General features: G+C 42.0%; 1 protein-coding gene across 2 annotated transcripts; it reads left to right on the forward strand.

Moving 5' to 3' along the window:
- Window positions 1–29: 29 nt before the first annotated feature.
- gxylt1b (glucoside xylosyltransferase 1b) lies at window positions 30–9856 on the forward strand. 2 transcript variants are annotated; one of them, XM_084346145.1, is made up of 8 exons: window positions 1258–1348; window positions 2114–2244; window positions 3093–3306; window positions 3407–3538; window positions 3911–4162; window positions 4370–4493; window positions 4729–4901; window positions 8301–9856. In XM_084346145.1, exons 2-8 carry the CDS (start codon window positions 2150–2152, stop codon window positions 8460–8462), a joined length of 1152 nt encoding a protein of 383 aa, XP_084202271.1. In that variant the 5' UTR covers window positions 1258–1348; window positions 2114–2149; the 3' UTR covers window positions 8463–9856. The 2 variants fall into 2 exon arrangements, with proteins under 2 accessions (XP_084202270.1, XP_084202271.1); XM_084346144.1 differs by lacking the exon at window positions 2114–2244 and having other exon boundaries at window positions 30–1348.
- Window positions 9857–19306: the final 9450 nt, after the last annotated feature.

Below are 19306 nucleotides of genomic sequence, written 5' to 3' on the forward strand. Positions count from 1 at the left end.
CTTATCGCTCCCACCCTTCCCCCATTTAGGGTCCCGACCTCCTGCTTCTCCTGCTTCTCACTGGTGCATCAAGTGAAGGGGAGCACAACAGAGACACAACCCGGAAGCGTGGCATCGCCTTCAAAGTAAAAGTATACAATTAACTCAGGTGGTGGGAAAGGGCAGACAAAAAAACCAACACATTTTTGTGCAATAATGCAGGCAGTAATAGAAATGTGACTTCACACTACAAAGATAATAAAAAAAATGTCATTTAGTAAAATTCATAGACTAACTCAGACCACACTAAGTATGGTGCATTACCAAGCCTCCCATCCTTCAGGGGTAGCTGAGAAAGTTTATCAAAGGTAAAAAAAAAAAAAATGTTGAATTTGTTGGAAGGTGGCTAAAGACGATGGTTACAGCAAACAGTTTCTCCTTTCCTCAAAATATAGTCTTCAAAAACAAGAGTGAACAGCACAGAAGAGATATCTGAGCCATGCATATACCTGAATAAACAGGTCTTAAATGTTGTTAATGACCACACTGACCAAGTGCCTACTTATTCAATTTCTGTTTGCTTTTGTTTAGAAATGACTAAAATGACTTTCTGTCATTAAAATAATTACAGACCTTGAATCCCTCTGACTCGATGCATGTACATGTACCCTCAGGGTAGGAAAGGTAGCTTTCAGTGTTTCCAGTGTGTGGCAAAAGCTTAACATAAGTCCTCAAACATACTTAAAGTACAAGATAGACATAAGCATATTGTACTGCAGGGTGAATAACGCTAACAAAATGTGATCTGCACTGCAGCAGTTATGTTATGACAGGTTTCTGTTCAACTATATTTAGTTTTTATTATGTAATCACAGCTACAAAGAGATAAGTTATGTGTAATCTTGTATAGTCTTTCAATTTCTTTGTCGTTCATACACAAAGTTACTACTGTATTTCTCCCAAAAGTAAAAAAAATGAATGTGGTGAAAGAGCTGCAGTGTGTCAACATGACCGCCAGAGGGCGCGGTCGCAGCGCCTGATAGCACTTTTATTTTCCAAACCTAGACCGGAAGTGCGCCGCCCCCAGCCTGTAGCTTCGCAGTCCTGATAAAACGCTAGTTTGTGTGTCATGACTTTAGCTCCGAGTTGCGTTTACAAACTCCATAATGCGGCGTTACATTCGTGCACTAATGCTGTGCACAGTGTTTGCCGTGTTTTCGGGCTTGTTTGTTTACAGTAAGCTGGTTTACTCGGACGTGCCGGTCGGTGGGAACGGACCGAAGAGGGGTTTCAGCCCACCGAGAGTCCCCGGAGGCAGGCGAGGGGCCGCGGACAAAACTGGGCCCCAAAGCCAACACTGGTACAATAGGTAGGACTGTGATTTTTAGGTCTTTTTTGTCTTAACAGGGTAAAGTCGACCAAATAATTTATATTTCATACTTAAAGTGTGGCTACAGATGTAGATATGAACTCTGTGTCACACTTGTATGTATAGGAATGTGACGGTGACTGACTCAACGGCCCATTACGCACGTAACGTATACAAACGGCTAGCTAACGGTATATAATAACATGGTTCACGTCAGAAGGGACGCGAGATTTGGACAGGTGAGACTTCAAGGGCAGCCAGATTAAAGGGACTCTTTTAATATTTACAATATTAATGAGGTAATAATACAAACTCATAAATATTTATCTTTACCATAAACAAGCTGTTCTCAGAGGAAAATAAGGTCCCAAGAACACTGTTTTGAGGCTAGAGAGGTGGCAGGGTCCGCCACATATGAACAAAGTGACACATGAAATTGTGACGTCCTTTAGGGTCAGTTTTAAAACGAAGAGAGTTTGTTTATTTTGTATTGTTTAGGCATAAAAATCAGTCAGTGAAGATCTTTCTCTTCTGATTCTAATGTTTCCCCAAAACTACACAGTGCACCTTTTAAGTGATGTGTCATTAGAGTTGTAAAGAACAGCGTTTGTCTCCCACAGACCAAACCAGCCTCACATTTTGCCAAATTTAATCGAAAAAAGTGTGTTGAAAATGTGTATCTCATCATGTGAAGTGACATCTGTAATGTAGTTAAATGTGAAATGTACGATGCAGTTGCAAACTCTGCTCTGTTTGTTTTCACAGCTGACTATCTGTGTCAGTGTTTGAGGAGGGGGATATATGGGAGGAGTGGCTAATAAAGTTCAAAAGAAAGAGACCACAGATCTCGTCTGCCTTTCAATCCCTCACAGAGGCAACTACCATCATGGCTGCAGGCAAGGCTGGGTGCAGTGAGATGAAATCCACAGCTCTGACATTATAAACACGCCGTTAGATACTGACTTAATTATTTGGTCTATGAAAAGGTCAGATAATAGCTCTTCAAAGCCTAAAGTGATTTCTCCCAACATAAACAAAGGGTTTACTTTGACATAGTACAAAGGAAAGTAGCCATTTCTCACTTTAGAGAAGCTGGAAACTGCTAGAGCCGACTAATATACTACTATCACAGATATATGGGTATTGGCATAATTGTGTCTGATATGTGCAGATATAAAAAGTTTTTTTTTAACAGAACATAACACAGAAAAAATGCTTTGGATGATTTATTAGCATTAAATCCTAGTAAAGTTTACTGTTGTCTGTTGTTTTTTTTATCCCCCATTGTCGGCATCGGCCCCAAAAATCCAGTATCAGTCAGGCCCTAATTTTTCCTTAGAAGTTGACTTTACTCCAGTTCTGCTTCATAGTAGGACAACAACATACTGGTAGGAGTTAATCACACAGTCTGAGAAGAAGATGTACTTAAAAGTAAACACATAATAGTTTGAACTGACGTCAAGCAACTTCACAGATTCAAGGATTCATGTGTCACATCCTTATATTGCTCTATATGTACAGTGAAAGGCTGGGCTGGCCTACTTAAAACATCCTGTGGTGGCTTGACATTGATGTCTGTCAGTAAACTTTATGCAAATATGGCAAAACTGCAGTGTGTGTTTGCTTCGTGGAAAACCATGCGCCCTTTGAATGCTAACAGGAAAGAATGGCTGAGACCGTACTGCAATATCATTATTATACACAGGTCTCACTCATTCTGAAATCTCTGCATCCTCTCTCTCAGGTACATCATGCGCCAGAGGGGTCAGGTGGAGGCGGGTGGTGGTGGCGGCGTGCAGAGCAGACCGGACCCTCCCATGCACCTGGCTGTGGTGGCCTGTGGGGACAGGCTGGAGGAGACTCTCACCATGATCAAGTCTGCTGTGCTTTTCAGCATCAAGCGCCTCTACCTGCACATCTTCGCTGAAGATCAGCTTCACGCCAGTTTCATGGAAGCTGTGAGTTGTAAATATTTGGAAGTGTATTTAAGTTTGTGTGTTGACCACATCCTGTTCTGTATATCTGTACACGCAATTCAATATGTTATCTGTGTTCCAGTTGGAGTCGTGGCCTGGTTTCATTCGCTCCAAGTTCAACTACACAGTCTACTCCATCAGCTTCCCCAGTGAGAACGCAGCAGAGTGGAAGAAACTGTTCAAACCCTGCGCCTCTCAGAGGCTCTTCTTACCTGTGAGTTTCAAAGAAAGAGAAGATGCATCAAAGTTCTTTGTAAAGACAAAACTTAACAGATTAGGAAATCAAGGTCTGAACTGGAAAATATTATCTAATCTTCCAATAAAACTGAGATTGGTAGATGTGAACTATCAGTGTAATTTTCCATATTTTACAAGTCACCAACTTCACTTCTGGTATGAATTTATACTTTAACACCAACACAGTAAAATATGAAACAAGAGAATGCTTTATATGTTTAAGAGCAGTTCACCTTACACAAGATACAGGACGGCAACTGCAGAACAAATCAACATTAAGAATCATGCAAAACAATGGAGACATCCACATTATTAATATTCTAAGTGATTTCTTTGTCTGTCTTTGCAGCTGATCCTAAAGGACGTCGACTCCGTCGTGTACGTCGACTCAGACATCCTCTTCCTGCAGCCTGTAGACCGCCTGTGGGCGTTCTTGTCCCAGTTTAATTCCTCCCAGCTGGCAGCCATGGCCCCGGAGCACGAGGAGCCCCGCATCGCCTGGTACAACCGTTTCGCCCGACACCCGTTCTACGGCAGGACGGGCATCAATTCAGGAGTCATGCTCATGAACATGACAAGAATGAGGAGCTTTTTCTTTCAGGTAGGACTAAACATTGACATTTGACTTGCCAGTTATGTTTGGTTTACTGTACCGATGTAATACGTTTTATGGCCACAAGATGTCCTCCTTCTCTTGCAGTTGTCGTGCACTAAGGTCTGAGAGAGGATTCCAATTTGAGCCTGTCAGCACCTGACATACAATAAAGGCATCTTTGTGACTGTTGTGTATCCATGTGTATGTTGACAGAATGACATGACATCAGTGGGGCTGCGCTGGGAGGAGCTGCTGATGCCTCTTCTTCAGAAGTACAAACTCAACATCACCTGGGGAGACCAGGACCTTCTCAATATCATTTTCTCTCACAACCCAGGTAAGGCTGCACAGTCCAGTGGCGGCTGGTGACTCAAAAAATCAGGCCAAACAGGAGGGAAAAGCACATCCTGTCATGTTATTTTACACTAATAGCTAGAAAAACTATATTATAAATGGTACTGAGAATTTTCTTCAACCAATTATCCTTCTCGCCTCTCAAAAATAGAGATGCAGCCTCCGTGCATTGATTTGTTGACTAAAGCTTTTCTTTGTTTGTGCACCTCCACTCCCAGAGTGCTTGCTGGAGTTTCCGTGCCAGTGGAATTATCGTCCAGATCATTGTATCTATGGCAGTAATTGTGCGTCTGCTGAAGAAGATGGCATCTACGTACTGCATGGAAACAGAGGGGTTTACCATGACTACAAACAGCCTGCCTTCAGGGCTGTTTACGAGGCCATAAAAAAGGTGGGCATGCATGTTTGTGTAATGAGATGCTTAAATACAGTAAGCCTTATTGAGGCTCTGTGAATTCAGGTACTGTATGCAATATAAGCCTCTTCTTCAATGTCCAGGCCAGAAAAATCAGCAAAAGAAAAATACAGAACTCTCTACATTGTAGAAAAAGACAGAAAATAATTAAAGTGCCTGTATTTGACTCCAACAACTGATTCATCAAGTGCCAAGATTTATCTGCTTTAATGTTACCAAGTATTCACACCTAGTGCATAAAATTAACTCCACTTCCATTAATCTTTTAATAGCTTTTTTATGCTTCATTTTAGCCAGCTTCATTACAGACTTGTAAGACAAGCTCTTGAAAATGTCTTTGCATATCTGGGTACGTTTGGTGATCTATTTCACCTCTAACGATTGAATACCGAATGTAGATAACAAGACTTATTACGATGTGTGCAGTTCATCTACAGTAACATTTAATAACCAAAAAAAAGTCAATAATCTAAAATATTAACAGGTTTTAGTGTCTGCCCCTGAGGCTTCAAAAGGCTGTGTCCCAGACCCACAGACAGAATACAGGCAGATATTAACAGTAGGAGAAGAGAAAAGGGATCATTCCTTACTAGAGGACACAGCGGACATTGCGTTCTTGTTATGATCACAGGTTTAATTGTGTTACACTTCCATCTACACATACTGAATGTAGAAAGTAGAGCAAATCAAGTGTCTACCAGAGTGGTGACTGAAAACTGCACCCTGTTACGAGTCTCATGGGTATATTTAAGTTTCAAAAAAGAGGCTTGTAGGTGTAATTTAGTGCAGCGTCTGATGAAAAGGGCCCTTTTATAACCCCGGTGACCCACCTGCTCTCCTCCATTGAACTGTTTCTTCACCCTCCCAGATGAGATTCTGGATTGGTGCTGACCCTAAACACCCTAAGTGTTCCCGACAACAGATTGTCCACATTGAGGAACACAAATCTCCACCATTTTGAAAAGGTTGGAGTGAAAGCTAATTTCCCCCATGAGGATGTTTATGGGTTGTTTACCGGCTCTGTAATGATATTGACGACACAAGTGGCATTTACTTAATGAAGCCATCAACATTGGGAGTCTCATTGCTTTCCTATTAACAAAGCATTGAACGTAGATCAGAGCGATGGCGGATCCATACCTGATCCATGGCCTGCAGTTAAAACTGCAGCTTTAAAGGACAGGATCAATTACAGACACACATGTACCTGTGCTGTATGTGCTGCTACACGGGAGAATAAATGCCACAGCAGGCAATAACACACGCAGTTTTCCAATAGTCTGTGTAAGTATTGATACTTCTATAGATATGTGATTAAGTCTGGTTTGCCAGGAGGATGGAGTATAGATTGATCCTCTATGTGTTTAATCTCACCAGACAGCACATTTCATCCGCTTTTTGTTGGTTCATCTGCAACAGAACCTCCGGCTATGTGTGTGTTGTTATGGAGTGAATAACTAACAGGACAGTGCTACATTGGCAGCTTAGTTACAGTGCTGGAGTAGGGAAAACTGGCACAGGATAGAGGACTCCAATGCACTTTTGCTTAATTTTTAAACAAAAAGAATCCTACTACCAACCTGGTTTATATACTGTGACAAAACATCTTAGACATTAAGCCTATATAATGATGCTTTAATTGTTTACCTTAATGCACACACACTGGCCAGGCGAGGACAGATTGTCACTTAGGCCTTGTTAATCGATAGTGGATGGCGTCAATCCTGTGGACAGATTAAAAAAAATAAAAGTAGCCTATAAAATGGGTCGCCAAATATACTTGGCAGTTAATGTACCTGAGTGGGCTGCCCAAGTAAAATATATGTGTGGGAAACAAGTAAAATTGTCTTACTCATCCCCAAAAAATGAAGCATATTGTAAGACAAAGGCTGATAAACATTTATGTTGGGCATCAATTATTTTCATTTTGATGTTTTGTTTCCATTTAAGGAGCTGTAGGCAGTGAATGTTAAGCATTTCTGCTTGTAAAATGACGTAAGTTGTGAAATGATTATCTAAATTGATGGTAATTTTCTGTTAATCAGCTAATAGATTAACCAGCAGCTCTTCAGCCTTATATCCATCTGTTCTTAACGTCACAAGTCATTAATTATACCGAGTTTCTGTAATCTTAATAAACTGGAGACAAAGTGTCCATGTCCGGCATCTTCACACAAAGAAACGGGAGTACAAACAGCAGTGCTCCTCCCTGTCTGTCTGCCCGTCTGCGTCTTAAACAGACCGCAGCGGTCTGTCCGTCATAAAGCGTCTCCTCCCTCCCTCCACTCCGAGAGGCTGAGCCCGGGAAGCAGCAGTTAAATTTTACAGCCGATGGCACGTTTAGAGTCAGAGTCTGCACACCAACAGTGCCCCATCAGCCGAACAAAATCAATACACCAACTGTAAATGCAACTTTATGACCGGCGGGTATGTGCACGTGTGTGTGCACTCATAAAAACGCCATTCTCTTTGTGACCCAATATCAGGGACCCAACTGCAAGCAAATGAGCTGGCATAAAAAATGGTAATTCCCCTTTGATTTCCTCGGAGCGTTGTAAAGGCTCCTTCATTATTGGAAAGACATGAAATTTCCTCTGTAATCCCTGCTTATCACCGGACGGTAAGCCTATAGCATAAAACTGACTCCAACAACGTGGGCTCCTTTATGTTTTGCCCGGCTGACCGATCAGATTAGATCTGGAGTCCCATCTGAGTTCAGCATGCCTCGCGGATTTAGTTTTTAATTTATCGAGGGAAAGATATCTTCCAAGCACAAATGCTGCCCAAAGCACCACTTTGCTTACTTACTGAGGGAATCTGATCAATTTCGCCAGAACAGTGGGGGGTTGAGAAGCGTCCTCGAGGGAGTTTTGACAGTAGTTTGGGATTTCAGCTGCTCATTTTCAGCTCGGGAGCCCACTCCTCCAACCTTTAGACAACCACCACCCCCGTCTTTTCCGCTCTGTGAAGAAACCTCACACTGATACAAGGCATCTTTCTTGGCAACATGAGAGCAGATGGATACACAAAAGTCTCCTTCATACCATATGAGCCTGCCTTTATAGTCAGAACAAGTCTCTGTTTCAGCACATAAAGCGTGTAAATACACTTTGAAAGCACATTCCAAAAAATCCTTGTGATTCGTTGCATTTAATTATTTTATTTTATCGAGATTTTCCATCTAATTGTATTACATAAGTTCAATTGTAAAGGGTCACATTTAATGCATCATGTTGAGTCAATATGAATAAATAACTAGAAAAGAAGCATGTAAACCTATTTACTTGTAGTAACACAAAATAAAATGATGAACCTGAAAATGAGCATAATATGTCTCCTTTAAGTCTAACCAATGAATTTGTTTTGTCGTCCCAGTACTCTTTTGGTGCAGATCCAGTGACTTCTTTGCTGGATCCTCTAGAGGAGGAACTAATGAAGACAACACACACTTACTGTGGTAAAACTCACCCGCTCTTCACCAAGAAACTGGCACACAGCCTGGCAGACGTCAACAGGAAGGCCCCACGAGGACGGTGACGAAAAGGCCAACAGGAGAGAGACTGTGCCTTAGCCTAACGTTTACAAGCTTGCTCAGAACAAACATGGCCATACGTACTTGTCCTCGAGCAAGAAACTAAACAGCTTACTTCTAATCTTGCCAGCTGAACCCTGCTGTTTAAAGCAGGGCTTTTTTGACGGGTCTACAAAAAATGTAACCACTACAGACACAAGCTTCTTGAGTTGTCAAAATATGCACACACTACTTTGTGGACAACTAATGAGTGAAGCTTTTGGATTATTATTTTGGTGAACAGCTGCTTAAAAGCTCAACAAGATAGTTTGTCTCAGACTGAGACTAATAACTGCTCACTTCTTGTAAGTTGCTCTGGATAAGAGCGTGATGTGAATGCCTGAAATGTGCTGAAAAATGTCCGGGCCGGATGGCCTTGTAGATCTTAGCGAAGGAAAATATTTACTACACATATAACCTTGGATTTGTTTTCCAGGTACTCTGACAGACTTTCACATTTTATGTTTTACTGACAACTTGGGATGTTTTTTTTTTCTTTAAACAAACAAGCATCTTGTCTCTTCCTTGTTGTTATTATTCACCTTTCAGTGCCTCTTGGTTATTGACAAAAGGTGAATATTCATCATGGTGCAAAAAGATGTGTAAAAGTTTGACTTTCCATATTGGAGAATTTATTGAACCTTGTGAAACACTCTTATTAAAAGAGACAAAATCATATCAGAGCTGGAAGAAGGCTTTCAGCGGGGTCCATATTTGAGAGACATGTGCACTGGGCCACTTTCAACCTTTAGAAACCACTTCAGTACCGACAAGAGGTTTCTGGCAAAAGTTCTCATGTGATTTTGGCCAGGGTTGTGCACATGAAAACTCTATCAGAGTACTGTTATTTTATCTGTTACACAGGCTACCTTAATAAAAATAAATCAAGCTAAACAGGGTGATTAACATAGTGTATTTTTCACTCCCACTGAGAAAAGGTCATTTATATGTTGTATCGTGTCAGTCTATGTATATTTCCTTATGTTTCATGAACACTGTTGAATAATTACATACTATGTACTCCTTTTTAAAAAGGTTATGTTGTGTCAGTCTAGACACGCAGCTATGCTAATAATCCTGTGTGATAGTAAGAATACGACACAGTACAGACAGCATGCATTGCTGTGAACATGTGAATAAGCTACAAGTTTCTCTCCTGATGCCAAAGTATTTCTTTTTATTACTATAATGACGGGTTTTGAACCGTTGAATGTATTTTAAACACTTAGGGTTGAAATCAAATTGTTGTTATCAGTGCTTTTGTTTGTATGTTTGCAATGTAGGCGATCCTTTGTGATGTCTTTACTTGTTTATATGTCATTGTGTTAAAAAAATTAAATTGAACTTTTTTTTACATTAACCACCAGAGGGCAGCATTTTTTGATTACAGATGATATATTGTGAAGGGAATGTGAAAAAACAGTGGTTGTTTTGAAGAAGAAAGACATGATTGATGATAAAGAAACAATTATAAAGGAAACAAAACAACTTAAAGAAACTGAAAATAAACAATTTATGAGTTTTTAATTAAAATGTAATTTGCTGTTTAACATAATACCCAGACTTTGGTCCCTCATTACATGATCAAACAAACACAACACCTCATTTGATTTTTCTCTCTTTTAAGCCAATTTAAAACATCTTTGTCAGTGTCCTCTATAAAGATTTAAGTTGAAGAAGATTGATGCTTTGTTTCTATCGCCTTCTCGGGGCAGATCGATGGGCTTGCCAATAATCTATCACTAAGCCACCAGCGATGCTACACCATCTCCGCCTCAGCTCTGAGGTGCTCATAAAGTGTAAGTGATGGACCAATAACGCAGCCCTATAGGTGCCTGTCTGTGACACTGTATGGCATTGACTATGGGGAATGAGTTTATGCTTATTCCCATTAGGCGGAGGATACAACCATCCATTTATGGCTCCGGGGGACGTTTGATTCATTGCCCCAGAAATATCCTTCATTCATCACTATATATCCATATGAGAGCTTATCAATTACCTTTATTGACCTGTGTGCTTAAATGCAACATGTAACAGGCCAGGTCCCCAGGGAGAGGGAGACAATGGGCTTGAAATGAGCACCATGTTGAAAAATTCAATATCCATCCTCCAAGGTTTCATTTTCCAGAAACTCCATGTTTTATATGGTAATAAATAAGTCTGATTTTATTTCTTTTGTGCCATCATGGCTGGAAGAGAAACTATTCAAAATAAATATGTGACCTCCAGCGTTTAGAGCGGGGTCAGAGAGGAGAAGATGAGGGAGAACGGGCACATGACAGAATAAATTAAGTGTACGTGTGTGTGTGTGTGTGTGTGTGTGTGTGCGATGGAGAATAAAGATAAATGGATTTGGGAGGGGGAAAAAATCCAGGTAAGGTCGAGCCCTTTTTCTCCATTGTCGTGGGACAAAACGCTGAAGAGGGTAGAAGAGTGTATAGTGGGAGGACAGAGAAAAGGCTGATGGAGTGCGTTAGTGATGAAAGAACAAGAACAAGGCTGTCATAGCCAATAAAGCAATTAGGGCACTCTGTTGCTCCGGAGCTCTGTCTTTCGGATACAGCTTTCCTGAAAACACAGTCGCGCCTCAAAATGGTGTCATCAAAAGAAAACAGAGAGACAGAGAGAAACAAACACATACCAGCACCGCGTAATGGGACTACAGTGTCGGCGTGAATAAAATATGAGGCTAATTATGAACTGTATTCACTGATCAAACCGAATCACCACTAATAAAAAAGTCCAGTAGAGAAATCTGAAACGGTTGAATGAAAGCACACACTGAGCTACAGAGAGAGAAACCCCACATGTAAAGTGGAGAAACTAATTAAACTAAAACAAATCTTTGACTCGAGGATAAACAGAACCTGATGAGTTTGGCATGAGCAATCTACCTTATTATGTTTTAAACAATTAGCCAATAATTCTGTCACAAACTTTTTTTTATAATTTGTGACTAATGGATTTACTACACATATTAGCTGACTCTGCCTGGACTGGGAGCACCAGGGGAGTGTTAGTGTTGATAAAGATCAGACTGTCGGCTATTGAGGTACAAAATGGTTCGAGGCTAGCTGTGGTAACACAATACATAGGTTTGTTATGCTAGCAGTGGCTAACGTAGCCTTGAGCTGTTAGTGCGACATTATCATACATTTAAAGACACGTTTCGGCCACCAGATGATTGCAACTCCAACATTCACTCTCCCTGTCGCCATTTTTGGTCTCCATCGAAGTACAAGTGGAATATCAGTATCACTAGCTAACAGCAGCTGAAGTTTGCGGAAGTTAGTGGTTATATGCTGCCCCCTGTTTGTTGGGGTATGAATTTGACAGGTGGCAAATTCCTATACATTGCGCCTTTAAAGAGGGGACTTTGACAACTGGAGACCATCCGGAGCAAACTGTCCATCGGAGCCCAAACCCACAGGGGTTCTTATTAGTGGCTTATTGCTGTTGAAGCCTTATTATCCATCAGAAGCCCTGTTGTAAGTACGCCTCATTCGAAAGTGTAACCTATTTCAATATGGGCTGTGCGAGCTTTGGCTTTGCTTGTAGATACGTGCCATTTATAGTGAATCTCCGCTTTGATCTTAAAGTAGAATTTTCTCTTATTCATGTGACTTGCCAACAAGACAAGACAGCATCTGTCCAATTCTGACAGCTTGAATCTAACACTCATACAGAATATGGATGCATAATGCACACATGTTCGAGCAGGGGTATTAGGTTGAGACGCATCACACACATACACTCACTCATATACTATACGACTTCTGCTCCGCACATTTGAGCATGGATGTCATATCGTACTCCTAGATTGCACAGCGGGGGGTCATTTACATGTTGTAATAGGGTCTACATATCACAGCTGTAGGAGATGAGAGAGGCCCGAACGCTCCCCACAAACCAAACGTCATGTTCCTCACGTCTTATTTACATGTGTGCGACTCCGGGGTACGTTTGATGCCCAGTGAGATGGAATATGACATCTTTGCTCACACTGACACTGAATGCGCTTCGGTGATTCACTGGGCACGTCACAGGAAGAGAAAGAGAGGGGAGAGTGATGGGTATTTCAGCAGATTGGTTTATTTACTTCACAGCTTATTTTTTTTCTCGGTGTGTTTGTCGGGCTTTGACGCGCCAAATGCCACGAAGCCAAGCCAAAGGATGTCTGTCCAGCTCTCTGCGAAATCTCGCCGCTCGCAGGGGAGCCAGCTCTCTGGAATCTCCCACCGTTTTATCAGGCTTTCTGCCAAATGTAGTCCTCGTCCTTGTTTTTGTCCTAATTGCTTTGTATGCGCGTTCCTTCCTTTTCATCCGTACCTCCTTTTAATCATTTCCTTTTACCGTGCCATCCTCCGTCATTCCTCGCTTCTTGCGTACCCCAAAATTCTCATCTTTTCACATTATTTCTACAAGAATCCACCTTTGAAATCCACTTCAGTGTCTGACCCAGTTTCTCATGCCTGATTTCTTCTTTCCTGCACCCATCTAAGGGCACGCAAACCACACTGCGAATACAAAAATACCCAATATGCTCATCAAACATGCTCATATTTTTTTATGCTGCGCAAGAAATGGCAACAGAATGGTTTCAAAGACGGATTGTGTTGCAGGAGTTCTCACCTCCAAACAGTGTGAGTCTGTGCCTACTTACAAATGCTAGCCTTGGGGATATGAGCTGCTTCGCTTTGTACTAGACCGCAGGCACACATAAGAGCCAAAACAAGGCTGCTACAGTAAAACAGACACATCCAAGGACAATAACGAGACGAGATTGTCTTGTCAAGCATGTAGCATCGTCGAGTTACTGCTTGCAACAAAATTGGGATGTTTTCAAGTGGTTTGAGCACCTGGATTTGCTAAATATAACATGATTATCTGGAAAGATTGATACTCATTTCCGAATGAAGCTACCACCAGCAGCTGGCTAACCTAGCTTGTAGTAATTTTTACTTTTATGATTAAAGGTGCAATATGTAAGAATTGGCCGCCTGTTGAACTCATACTTCTAACAATTAGGGGCAGCATATCACCAGTGTAGCTAACTGCTGTTTTCTGTGTTCTGATTATCACTTAAGCTACGTTTTAGCTTGTTAGCTCAGTTAGCCATGCAGCTGGGAGAAAGAAGCCCGGGGCTAACTGGTTAGCATGATAATTTCAGTAGATAATCTACAACATAATGTCACAACTGTCTCAACATTGATAACTTTAGGTAATTTTCGAAGTGGTTTAAACTAAAATTCTTACCTATTGCACTTCTAAGTATTAATTATGAAGCTAGTTGGTGAGCTTTGGAAGTGTTTCTTTTACTTTCGGACAGAACCAGGCAAGCTGTTTCTAGCTAGCCGAGATGTTCAATAACACTCTCATATCTGTTTGTTAAATACAAGGCTACACCGCCACTTAGCATAACAATTGAACACAGCTTTCACACTTTCGTATGGATTAAACCAAAGAGATTTATTGTGTGAATTAGTTAGCTTTAGAGGTGCTGTTAGGAGTATTTTGTTACTTTTGGACAGAGCCAGGGAAACAGTTTTATCCTGCTTTCAGATTTTATGCTAAGCTAAGGTAACTAGCCGCTGGCTAAAGCTACATATTAACTGTACACACATGAGTATGGTATCAATCTTCTCGTCTTACTCTTCTCAAGAAAGCGGAAAAGCATTTTTTAATTAAATAAGCTAATTTAAAAGCATGCACATACGTCACACATGATAAGCTACTAGCTAAACTCAAATTCAAAATGTTAATGTAGGATAGACTGGAGGCTAGTGTTTTCTGAGGTTGTACATGGTGTTAAAAATTTATATCACATAAGTCCAAACAGTCTAAGATAACACGCTGCAGCAACTTTTTTATTAAATAATATTCTTAGTACATTTACAACGTTAGCAGTGTGGGAACACAAATTGGCACATATATATGCACATGTGCACAATACATATGAACACAGGGACTGCATGCACACACAGACCCCTCCTGCTCTCCCCTGCCTATGAATCCCATATGAAACTTCAAGCCGAAGCAGAGATAGAGGGGCTGACATCAGAAATGAGAGTGACCATGGCGCTTTTATATCCCGACGTACCCTGACCCTCCTCCTTTTTTCCCTCCCGCATCCTCATCGTACAACAATAGATTTCCCATTACTGCTCTCCTCTTCACTCCACGCCTCAATCACAGCTCGACAATATTTACCCCCGGGAGCGATCTGATTCACAAAATACCTCAGTGAGTGCTCGTGTGTGGTCTTTACACGTGTGAATATTTGCTCATGGGTGCAAAAATGGCACTATGGACGCATATGTGTGTGTATGAATATGTGTGTATGTGTATAGTTGTGTGTGTGGTGTGAAGTGTATAGCTTTTTTGTATTCCAAAACCCCAGAGCTTATCTTTTCCTTTCTCCTCTCGTTTTACCCCACTCTCCACATTCTCTGTCACTCACACACACACACATACACACACACACACACACACACACACACACACACACACACACACTCACTCTCTCTCTCTCTCTCTCTCTCTCCCCTGCGAGCTTTTCAATTAGGTAATTACAGTGGTGCTGAATAGAGCCTGCCTGGACACTGGCGCTCTATTGTAGAAGCACCTGTCCCCCCATAGACAGCAATTACCTGCCAGGCTGGAGGGGAGTTGCAGGCTATTGTCTGTGTGCATATATTTGCCTGTGTGTGTGAGTGTGTGAGTCTAACAGTGACTGTCTGTACTGTAAATGCATCTAAGCAGTCGTGCTTGTGTACGCTAAAGGGTCTATTGTATGTGTGTGTGTGTCAGAGCCGACGCCCTGCAAGAGAAGGCTGCACTTAATTAATCATTTACCTTGGCAGCGACGGAGGACGATTTAGAAAGTTCATGTTTTTTAATAAAAATCAACCTAACTGTCATTGTGAACATGTGGACTGTATGTGGTAAATGCCCGTGCTGCGTTCAGGGTATGTGAACGGCGTGCAGCGGGAGCGGAGCAGCGTGATTTTGCCTGGAGGCTGGAGGAGTTTAGATTCATCGAGCAGCATGTTTACCACGTCATGTTCATTACTTCGTTAACATTTTAATCCCCGCTATGGAGCAAAACCAGAGTAGGTTTTCTCTCAGCGTGAGCAGAAAGTAAGCGGAGGGTGGCAAAGAGAAAAAACTGCAGCAGTGTCTGAATGCTTTGAGTAAAAAGCTGCCACTCCAGTTCACTGATACACCTGAAGAGGATAAAGAAAAAGAAGAAAGCTGCATATCATCAAGGATAAACAGCGATCATGGCGAGCATTATGCAGTTCGCCACAACGGCAGATATATTGACTTCCTGGCTATGGATACTACCGGATCTTCTGTGTTGTGAGGCCTGTACAGGCTAACTTCCAGTTTAGCGCCCAGCTAACTAGAATGGGGATAAAATAATTTAATGGTGCGTCTCTTCTAGACATACCAAATGTTATTGGACCAAATGGATAAAATTCTGACAGTAAAAGTCATTTTGCAGGGGTTGTGAGGCTCTAACACTCTGTGTTAAGGCTCATTCATGCTCAACGTTAGATACAGATATGGACGGAGCCCTCTGACTGTGGACATTTTCAAACTCCAACAAAGATGTCAAGCTGTTGAATTCTGTGTGAAATCTCCGTTGAGTGAAGCTGTTTTTATTTTCATTAACTGCAAGAGGTGAGAGCTCGTGGCGCGCGATCCTACTGGTTTTACAGCGTATCGGTGACGCCGGTGCATTGAAATACGAAGCTGTTGTGATGTGTCTCCGTCACTATGTTGGCTTTTATCTCGAACTCCCGTTAGACCCGTGCAGTCTGAGCCTTTGTGAACAAGCAAAGAATATATTTAAAGCATTTTATCTAAAGCAGTTTGTAACAAGTGGAAGTAAAATGTGGATGATGGCACGTTAGATCACCATAATCACATTTAGCCGGTGGCGAGGATCAGCAGCGCGGCGCACTTGAAAATATAGTATGTATAAAGTGTTTTTACACCCTATATTAACCATGTTTTCATGTATAATAGATGCATGCAAAGTAAACCTGCCAGGCATGATGACATGTTTTTGAAGGGTTTTATTTGCTCTTTTACAGCCTACAGTAGCTTTACTGACTTGCGATTCTGATTAAATAAGGATAACGCATCACATTAAAGAAAGCTGCTGTCTTAAATAGGAGAGCAGTAACAGCAAATTGCACCTCCAACTACCTGTTGTTTACTCAGGCAGCTGAGGTGTATTTGTTGAAGTAACACCTCGGTGAATCTTGTGCCTGTGTCTTCCTCAGGCAGCTCCCCGGTGTGTTAATTTACGCCTGGGTCCTTTTTATAGTGAGCACCTATTGATCTGCTTGGACACACATGTAAGGCTCTAAAGCTCTGTCAAGACAAGGCAAAGTGTCTGCTTCAAATTGATGGTAGCACAGCATGTTCGTGTGTGTGTGTGTGTGTGTGTGTGTTCGCTGTTTCACACCACGTATTTCTAAAACCTGTCAAGGTGGCAAAACACGTCACGAACAACCTATCACATCTGTTCCCATGACGATAAGGATCCACTCCGTTAATTAAAGCCCTTTACTTTCACCGTTATGTTACGTGATGGACAGGTTAAAGTGGCCCATTAGGGCCGATACTCACGCATATAAACAAACGCCTTAATTCAGTGATGTGGCTTAATGTCTGTTTACGGCTGTATTATTTCCCCAGGTAAAAGCAGTGACGCAGTTACACGAGCTCTGTCGCCGGCTGCTTTGTGCTTCCTAAATGATTATAGTGGGTAAAATGCATAGTGACTAATGATGAGGCGTCCTGGCGCGGCTCCAAATCCCCCGTAATCACATGCATTCAGCGTTTATCAGTGATGTTTATCGGGCCTAGAGCTCTTGATGTTCCGGGCGGAGGATGTGAGACAGGATATGAGGCTGATGGTCGCGATCAATCACTGATAGCATCACACGGGACTAACGAGGCCTCCTAACGAAGGAACACGGAGAAAAGGATATAATTGGGGGAAACTCATCTCGCTCAAAGATGGATTCATACCGTCTGGGGAGACTTGGGAAGGAGGGAGAGTGAGAGAAGATGTGAAGTAAAAAGGTCAATACAAAAACACTGTACAAGGCAGTGAGAGACAAAGACTACAGCTAACAGTTTGTCCGTCAACGGTCATGTCTCCTGTCAATGAATCCTTGAGGGACAACTGCTGTCGGAACAACTTTATTGATCTCAACTATTTTTTTATTCTTGATGTATATTTCAAAATAAATACCGCTTTCCAGTACAACAAGTCAGGATACAAGTTCTACCAGGTTAGCTATTGTTAGTCATTGTTAGCAATACCACTTGACAACAACCCATTATGCCTTTAGCTTTTTAAAATGCACGTTAGACCATGTTTTAGCTATTTAAAAACCCGAGCAGTCATGGACTTTAATCCGTTCATCTTTGATATAAAAATGTCTCTTATCGAGGCACGAACCAGCAGTGAGACAAGGCCGAACCGTCCTGTGGATCCCCCTGCTGAGGCGAACACACTGAGGGCACTTGAGCTGCTCAGACAGGCCTCACTTTGATCTGGGAATACGCGGCGTCCTCAGCGCTGACAGTTTATGTAAGCAGTCCGATCACCGCCACTTTGGGGCAAGAAAACGGCTCTCGCTTTTCCAGAGCACAGACGTGGAGACACACTGGGAGGAAGACAGGGGTAACAAAACAAAATAAAAAGACACTGACACATGTTGGGCTCTGAACACGGCACGACTCAATTGAAGAGGAACGGTGGCGAGGGCTCGGGCATCTCAAACACGGCGCAACAGTCCCAGTCAAGGTCGAGCACAGCGTGATGACTTCCGGATCTTTTCCTGCCGCTCTGACGGTGAAGTAGAAGTGAAATGGGCGTCCTGCGATGGAACGATACCACTTTCTAAGGACTCATTCATTAAGAGGTTAATGACTCGAGATGTGAAATTAATTTTACATCCAGTGGAACATTCCCTGTCAGTGTGTGTGTGTGAGAGAGGAGTGGACTGCGCTCAGCCATCGGCCTAATGTTCTTCAAAGTCAAGATGAATGGACCCCTCCCGTCTTGGGTGAACGCAGGCTCTCCTATACCGATCAGAGATATGGGCTGTTGCTTTTTTCATGGCCTGGATTCAATTTATGGTTTAATTAACATTTCAGAGCCAAAAAGACACTCTCTCATGTCTTCAATAGCACAGCTGGGCCGGAGATGTATTTATGGATATAGTGAATTGAAAATGAAAAAGATTTTCGATTTGGAGATTGTTATATCGTTTGATTGAGCCGCATATATGGACTGGAGCTCGACAGCTGGTGGAAGACGTACTGTCAGTGTACCGTTCTCTGGGAAAAGAAAAAAGATCCCTCCGTTTCTTTGTTCACCGGGGAGCAATAAAAACAGATGGCAACTAAAATGATCCATGTATGCGGTACGACGACAATTCCTAATCATAATTTATCCCGAGCTCATCACAGTAATGTTGTGTTTGCAAAGTGGTTAATTCCTTTTTGATTCAGTGCCATCGTAAAAGGACACTCTCGTCGCGGAAGTGAACACTATTTCAGTTGTCACGCCGGCTACAGCTTACTGTCAGCGTTATATCGGCGGACGCTGATTAAAGCTTTAAATTTTGATCAGTGGTGATTCAGGCTCTTAATAATGGTCAACAGCGATTAAGCTGTCACTAGAGGGGAAGGTCATTTCCGCTTCCTGGTAATGATACACACCGCTTCTCAATATCTAACGGCAATTACACTGGCACAGAAAAGAAAGTAACTTGAG

The sequence above is a fragment of the Pagrus pagrus genome (genome assembly GCF_965226575.1).
Source record: "Pagrus pagrus genome assembly, chromosome: 23".
Lineage (NCBI taxonomy): Eukaryota > Metazoa > Chordata > Actinopteri > Spariformes > Sparidae > Pagrus > Pagrus pagrus.